We start from the raw sequence: 8,451 nt of genomic DNA on the forward strand, positions 1-8,451 counted from the left end.
TTTTTAAGAGACAGGGTCTCACTTTGTTGCTCAGGCTGGAGTGCAGAGGCACCATTATAGCTCCCGCTGGCTTGAATTTTTTGGACTTTTTTTTTTTGAGACAGGGTCTCACTCTGTCACCTAGGCTAGAGTGCAGTGGCCTGATCTTGGCTCACTGAAACCTCTGCCTCCTGGGCTCAAGCGATCCTCCCACCTCAGCCTCCTGAGTAGCTTAGACTACAGGTGCATGCCACCACACCAAGCTAATTTTTGTACTTTTTGAAGAAATGAGGTTTTGCCATGTTGCCCAGGCTGGTCTCAAACTACTGAGCTCAAACTATCAGCCCACTTTAGCCTGCTACAGTGCTGGAAATTACAAGTGAGAGTCACAATGACTGGCCACATTTTTTTGAATTTTTAAAACTTGTTTTGTGGTCTATCATATGGTCTATTCTTGAGAATGAGCCATGTGCTGAGGAAATGAATGTGTATTCTGTAGCCATTGAATGAAAAGTTTTGTAAATATCTATTAGACCCATTTGGTCTATAGTGGAGTAAGCCTGATGTTCCTTTGTTGATTTTCTGTGTGGATGACCTGTCCAGTGCTGAAAGTGGGTTAGTGAAGTCTCCAGTTATTAATGTTGTGGGATCTGCCTCTCCCTTAAGTTCTAATATTATGTGCTTTATATATCTGAGTACTGTAGTATTGGGTGTGCATATATTTATAATTGTTATGTCCTCTTGCTGAATTGACCCCTTAATCATTATATAAAGACCTTCATCTCTTTCTATATTTTTTGTCTTGAAATCTATTTTGTCTAACGTAAGTATAACTATTCCTGCTTTTTTTTGGTGTCCATTAACATGAAATGCCTTTTTCCATCTCTTTATTTTCCGTCTATATATGTCTTTATAGGTGAAGTGTGTTTCTATTAGGCAACAGATTACTGGATCTTTTTTTTTTTTTAAATCCATTCAGCCACTCTATGTCTTTTATTTTATTTTATTTTATTTTATTTTATTTTATTATTTCTTGAGATGGAGGCTGGCTGTTTGCTAGGCTGGAGTGCAGTGGCATGATCTCAGCTCATTGCAGCCTCCATCTCCTAGCTTCAAGTGATTTCTGGCTAATTTTTGTACTTTTAATAGAGACAGGGTTTCAACATGTTGGCCAGGCTGGTCTCAAACTCCTGGCCTCAAGTGATCCACCCAACTCGGCCTTCCCAAAGTGCTGGGATTATAGGCATGAGCCACCATGCCCAGCCACTCTATGTCTTTTAAATTGGAGAGTTTAGTCCATTTACAGTCAATTTCATTATTGATAAATAAGAACTTCTCCTGCCATTTTGTTATTTGTTTTCTGGTTGTTTTGTGGTCTTCTCTTCCTTCTTTCCTTCCTGTTTTCCTTTTTGTGAAGGTGATTTTCTCCAGTGGTATATTTTAATTTCTTGCATTTTATTTTTATTTATCTGTTATAAGTTTATTTTATTTTATCTTTTGAGCCAGGGTCTTGCTATGTTTCCCAGGTTGGGTTGCAGTGTTGCAATCTTGGCTCACTGCAACCTCTGCCTCCCAGGCTCAAGTGATCCTCCCAACTCAGCCTCCTGAATAGCTGGGACTAATGGTGCACACCACCATGCCCAGTTAATTTTTATATTTTTGTAGAGACAGGATTTTTTCGTTTTTTTCTTTTTGAAATGGAATTTTGCTCTTGTTGCCCAGGCTGGAATACGATGGCACAATTTCAGCTCACTGCAACCTCCGCCTCCTGGGTTCAAGCAATTCTCCTGCCTCAGCCTCCTAAATTGCTGGGATTACAGGAATGTACCACCATGCCCGGCTAATTTTTGTATTTTTTTAATAGAGACAGGGTTTCACCATGTTGGCCAGGCTGGTCTTGAACTCCTGACCTCAGGTAATCCACCTGCCTCAGCTTCCCAAAGTGCTGGGATTACAGGCATGAGCCACTGTTCCCGGAAGAAACAGGGTTTTTTCATGTTGCCCAGGCCGGTCTCAAACTCCTGAGCTCAAGAATTCCACCGGCCTCAACCTCCCACAGTGCTGGGATTATAGGTGTGCGCCACCATGCCTAGCCTGTTGTAGGTTTTTTATTTGAGGTTACTATAAGGCTTACAAATAACATCTTATAACCTGTTACTTTAAAGTGATGACACTTAACACTGATTGTACAAACACACAAATTAACAATCAGGAAAAAGAAAACTAATAAAAACTCTACACTGTATCTCTCCTTTTTTTTTTTTTTAACTTTTTGTTATTTCTATTATATTTTATTATACTGTCTTCATCTTGAAAAGTTGTAGTTATTTTTAGTAGGTTCTTCTTTTAGTCTTTCTACTCAAGATATGAGTAGTTTATACACCACAATTACATTATTATAATATTCTGTGTTTTTCTGTGTACTTGCTATTACCAGTGAGTTTTGTACCTTCAGATTTCTTATTGCTCATTAATGTCCTTTTCTTTCAGATTGTAGTATTCCCATTAGCATTTCTTGTAGGACAGGTCTGGTGTTGATGAAATCCCTCAGCTTTTGCTTTTCTGGGAAACTATTTCTCCTTTGAAGGATAACTTCACTGGATATACAATTCTAGGATAAAAGTTTTTTTTCCTTCAGCACTTTAAATATGTCATGCTATTCTCTCCTGGCCTATCAGGTTTTCACTGAGAAGTCCTCTGCCAGACATATTGGAGCTCCTTTGTATATTGTTTCTTTTCCCTTCTGCTTTAGGATCCTCTCTTTATACTTGACCTTTGGGAGTTTGACTATTAAATGTTTTGGGGTATCCTTACTTGGATTAAATCTGCTTGGTGTTCTATAACCTTCTTATATTTAAATATTGATATCTTTCTTTAGGTTTGGGAAGTTCTCTGTTATTATCCCTTTGAATAAACTTTCTACCCTGACTTCTCTCTCTACCTCTCAAAAAATATAGACCACTTTACAAATTTGCATGTCATCCCTGTGCAAGGGACATACTAATTTTCTCTGTATCATTCCAATTTTAGTAGATATGCTGCCAAAGTGAGCACTACTTGTTTTTTAGAAACAGGATCTCGCTCTATGCCTCAGGCTGAGGTGCAGTGGTACAGTCATGGGTCACTGTAGCCTGGAGCTCCTAGGCTTAAATGGTCCTCCTGCCCCAGCTTCCCAAGTAGCTGGAACAATAGGCACATTCCACAATGCCTGGCTAATCTTTCCTTATTTATTGTAACAATAAGGAAAACTTATGTTGGAAATAGCTTTCTAGAAGAACTAGAGAGCTGGGTATATTGGTACACCCCTGCAATCCCTGCTGCTTGTGATACTGAGGCAGGAGGATTGCTTGAGCACAGACGTTTGGGATCATCCTGGGCAATATAATAAGACCTTGTATCAAAAAAAGAAAGAATAAAAGACAAAGAAAAAGAAGAAGGAAGAAGAAGAACAGGAGGAGGAGGAGGAGAAATAGTGTACAAGAGATTGTTTTCTTAGAGATTTCATATTCCCAGCAGCATAGTTACCCTAAAGTAAACCTCTGTTTGTAGTGCTCAATTAATTCTGGCAAGCCTCCCTAAGATTCTTTTTTATGTTACCTCAAAGTCAATTCTTTTTTTAATGAAAGAAGAATAGAAGTGATGAAATCAGTTTCTTTTTTGTGAGCTTCTTTTGACAGACAGGGTCTCACTTTGTCTTCTAGGCTGGAGTACAATGGTGTATATGCGGCTCACTGGAACCTCAACCTCCTGGGCTCAAGTGTTCCTCTTGCCTCAGCTTCCCAAGTAGCTACGACTACAGGTGTGTGCCACCACACCTACCTAATTTTAAAACTTTTTTTTACAGATGGGGTCTTATTATGTTACTGAGGCTGGTCTCAAACTCGTGGGCTCAAGTGATCCACCCACCTCGGCCTCCCAAAGTCCTGGGATTACAGCTGTGAGCCACTGCACCCCAGCCCATGAAGACTTTTTTGTTTGAGACAGGGTCTTGCTCTGTTGCCCAGGCTGGAGTCCAGTGGTGCAATCTGAGCTCACTGCAACCCCTGCCTCCTGGGTTCAAGGAATCCTCCTGCCTCAACCTTCTGAGTAGCTGGGATTACAGGTGTGCACCACCAAGCTTAGCTAATTTTGTATTTTTGGTAGAGACAGGGTTTTGCCGTGTTGCTCAAGCTGATCTTGAACTCCTGGGCTCAAGTGATCCACCTGCCTCGGCCTCCCACGTGCTTGGGTTATGGGTGTGAGCCACTGTGCCCGGTCTTTTTATTTATTTATTTTTTTTTGAGATAGAATCTCACTCTGTCACCCAGTCTGGAGTGCAGTGGTGTGATCTTAGCTCACTGCAAGTTCCACCTCCCAGGTTTAAGCCATTCTGCTTCAGCCTCCCAAGTAGCTGGGATTACAGGTGTGTGGTACCACGCCCAGCTAATTTTTGTATTTTTAGTAGAGACGGGGTTACATCATATTAGCCAGGCTAGTCTCAAACTCCTGACCTCAAGTGATCCGTTCACCTTGGCCTCCCAAAGTGCTGGGATTACAGGCCTCATGAAGGCTTTTCTATAGCCCGTTTCATTACCCAATTTGCCTACGCTAGATCTGAGGCAGGAAAAGTAAAAGTCTGTATGGCTCTCAATCATTTCTTCTGCTGGAGAGAAGAGTGATGCTTTAGATTAAAACTAATTAAAGAAAGCGAGAACTAGAATAGAGGCCAAGGCCTAGGCCATTCCCTCCTTTCGCACACTCCTGTTTATTATTCAAGAGAAAAGCCCGCTGAGCATGGTGGCTCATGCCTGTAATCCCAGCACTTTGGGTGGCCAAGGTGGGTGGATCACCTGAGGTCAGGAGTGTGAGACCAGCCTTGCCAACATGGTGAAACCCCGTCTCTACTAAAAATACCAAAAATTAGCTGAGCGTAGTGGTGGGCACCTGTAATCCCAACTACTGAGGAGGCTGAGGCACAAGAATCGCTTGAACCTGGGAGGTGGAGGTTGCAGTGAGTCGAGATCACGCCATTGCATTCCAGCCTGGGCAACAACAGCGAAACTCTGTCTCAAAAAAATAAAAAATAAAGAAAAGAAAAAAGCCAAATCCTTGTGCTAAATTATATCAAACTAAGGACAGTTCCATTCTTTCACAATTCCAGTATAACCAGACTCTGGGAAGTCACAAACAGAAGATCTAACCACCAGAGTCTCCCTAAATTATAGGTTAAGGATATTTTTAGAAAGATTACAAATATATATTTTTTACTTTTTCCAAAGTTCTCTTTTCTTTTTAGCTGGCTACAGAAATATCCTCCTCATTCTAGCTCCTGTAACCCCTCTATTATCTCCCAAGATACAACTCTAATTATCTGTTCTCATGAGCACTGAATTGTGACCTGCTGGGTCTCATGGCCCCAGGTCCCTTTTCCTAAGGTAAAACCCAGACCTAGCTGTTGCCACTGTCCTCAAACCACCTTGGGTGAGTTTCATTGAACTATGTAAAATTTGTCTGTAGTAAACTTTACGTAGTTTCTCCCAAACTTTCTTTTTTTGGTCTTTTTCAGGTTTCAGTGTGAGGTTTAATGCTATGTACATCAAAACATCGAAGTTTTTTTTTTCAGAGAGATATACTGTCAAGTTGAACTGTGGATATCCTAGATGTCCATCCTGAGGTCTTCTGTGGTTCCAGACACAGCAGGTAGTGAACTGGGAAGAGCCAACCCCACTAGATACCAAAGGGAACAATGGAGGGGCAGTTTAATTAATCACCGTTCTTTTTTTTTTGAGACAGAGTTTCGCTCTTGTTGCCCAGGCTAGAGTGCAATGGTGTGATCTTGGCTCACTGCAACCTCTGCTTCCCGGGTTCAAGTGATTCTCCTGCCTCAGCCTTCTGAGTAGCTGGGATTACAGGCATGTGCCACCATATCTGGCTAATTTTTGTATTTTTAGTAGAGACGGGGTTTCTCCATGTTGGTCAGGCTTGTCTTGAACTCCCCACCTCAGGTGATCTGCTCGCCTTGGCCTCCCAAAGTGCTGGGATTACAAGAGTGAGCCACTGCGCCCAGTCTTTTAATTAATCACTCTTCTTAAATTTGTCATTGATATAAGATACCCAGTCCAGAATCAGTTGCCAGTTGGTGGGCAACTATAGCCTCATGGTACCTGCAGTGCCTGACATGGGGATCCAGTTCTTCCCTAGTTCTAAGTAGGGAGGGCCACGAACATGCTAAACAGAGCAATGCCATCTGTAGCCCTCCACATTTCTTACTGTTAATGTAATCACCCATCATGTACCACAAACATGATTATGAATATAATCAAATGTGTCTCAACATAAAACAGTAAAAATTATATATTTAAACTCTATGCATATATACTTTATATTCATAGTGTTACTCATCTAATATAGTCATCTGCTCACAAATACATTATTACAATAACATTATATAATAAATACAATATTAAAGATCACTTTTGAGAGCTCTTTCCAGCAAAAACATAAAAATAAAAAATCATACAGTATTATCTGCATACTCAAATTTGGATTCTTTATTGCTTTGCAGGTTTCCAGAGTTCAGAGAACAATAGGCAAAGTAAATAAGTAATAATATTGTATAGTTTAGAGAGTGAGTAATCAGTCTAAAATTTATGATAGGCGGAGAGTAGTGGCTCATGCCTGTAATCTCAGCACTTTGGGAGGCCATCCATGGTGGGTGGATAACCTAAGCTCAGGAGTTTGAGAACAGCCTGGGTAACAAGGCAAAAAAGCCCCATCTCAACAAAAAAATACAAAATAATTATCCAGGCATAGTGGCATGTGCCTGTAGTCCCAGCTACTTGGGAGGCTGAGGTGGGAGGATCACTTTAGCCTGGAAGGCAGAGGTTGCAGTGAGTGGAGATGATACCACTGTACTCCAGCTCAGGTGACAGAGTGAGACCCCATCTCAAAACAAAAAAAAACTTATGATAAAATAAAATTAATGTCAAGATCTCTATGCTAACATAATAAACAGATAAATTCTTACCTCTGAATGCCTGGGCACTAGATCCAATACATCTCTTTTGCTCATAGACCAGTGGAATGTGAGCCCAGGATTAGCATTGCTGAAGGAGAAAGGGGTCTGGGTACTGGTAACTCCCATGACATAGACTGGCATCTGAAAAGAAATAGTGGCATTGTGCTATGTATCCTACCCAGTTGCAATTATCAGAATAATGAGCCCTGAACACAGCCATTATACTGACCTTGGTAGCTGTGATGAGCCGAGTTGCAGCTGCAAGGATCCTAACAGCCCTTAGCTGAACAACTTCAATCTGTACTTCATCCTGCTCAACAGGGTAGAGAGCAAGCTTAGGCTAACAGGGAGTTTCTGTGGGGCGGACAGAGATCCTTATGATAACCAGTTTGTTATTGTTTTTGACATTCAGTAAAAAATCTTATCCATGTTTATTGTAGCACTATTCACAATAGCCAAGATTTGGAGGCAACCTAAGTGTCCATCAACAAACAAATAGATAAAGAAAATGTGGTACATATATACAACAGAGTACTGTTCACCCATAAAAAGAATGAGATCCTATTATTTGCAACAACATGAATGGAACTAGAGATCATTATGTCAAGTGAAATAAGCCAGGCATAGAAAGACAAAGACAAACTTCACATGTTCTCACTTATATATTTGTGGGAGCTGAAAATTAAAACAGTCGAACTCATAAAGAGTGGAATGATGGTTACCGGAGGCTGGAAAGGGTAGTGGGTGGGTAGGGGGGAAATGGGGATGATTAATGGGTACAAAAATATAGTTAGATAGAATGAATAAGATCCAGTATTTGATAGCACAAGAGAGTGACTACGGTCAACCATAACTTATTGTTTATTTAAAAATAACTAAGGAGTATAATTGGATTTCTGTAACATAGAAAGGATAAATGCTTGAGGTGGTGGATACCCCATTTACCCTATTAGATAGATGTATTTCTTTTTCTCTTCTTCAAAGAATTCTTTAAGGATGGGGACCATATCTTATAACAATGCCAACTACTCTGTGGAGTTTTAACTAAAGATGAAATATTTTCCATGCCTGGTTGACAGAATGCCAGATGGGGGCACTAAAAGGCTTTTCCTGGGCTGTTGACACCCTCCTCATTACCGTTCCCTCCCCATCTCACCCAATATGGTTCCAGGATAGAAGAGTAGAAGCAGAGCAGAACAAATAACCAATACCTGGGAAAACACAATGACTTTGCCAGTATCTTCATTTACTGTCTGGATGGTGCCATGAACCACAGCTGTGCCAACCATCTTCCCTGTAACTTGCCCCTTCCTATTAACAACAGCCACAGTCTGATTACTGATGGAGAAATGAATGATGGATTGTGGCTGGGGACCACCTTCAGACATTACCTGGAATTTAAATATACCATTGAATACCTAGAACATGAGGGAAAAATCATGTGTCTTTTCCCAAAATTTTGTCCAAGAAACTTG

General features: G+C 40.8%; 1 protein-coding gene and 1 non-coding gene across 2 annotated transcripts in view; both read right to left on the bottom strand.

Annotated features, from left to right (window-relative positions):
• Positions 1 to 8,451, bottom strand: part of NUP210L (nucleoporin 210 like) — a 152,559-nt gene that overhangs the window by 44,982 nt on the left and 99,126 nt on the right. The window contains exons 24-26 of the mRNA XM_037733088.1: positions 8,188 to 8,367; positions 7,206 to 7,286; positions 6,986 to 7,117 (exon numbers count right to left, since the gene is read on the bottom strand). Of these exons, the coding sequence (XP_037589016.1) occupies positions 6,986 to 7,117; positions 7,206 to 7,286; positions 8,188 to 8,367 (393 nt within the window). The remainder of the gene's footprint in view (positions 1 to 6,985; positions 7,118 to 7,205; positions 7,287 to 8,187; positions 8,368 to 8,451) is intronic.
• On the bottom strand, positions 2,927 to 3,033 carry LOC119468783. The gene has a single exon (XR_005197545.1). It is a non-coding gene; the product is annotated as a U6 spliceosomal RNA (small nuclear RNA).

The sequence above is a fragment of the Cebus imitator genome, unplaced genomic scaffold (genome assembly GCF_001604975.1).
Source record: "Cebus imitator isolate Cc_AM_T3 unplaced genomic scaffold, Cebus_imitator-1.0 Scaffold491, whole genome shotgun sequence".
Taxonomy (NCBI): Eukaryota; Metazoa; Chordata; class Mammalia; order Primates; family Cebidae; genus Cebus; species Cebus imitator.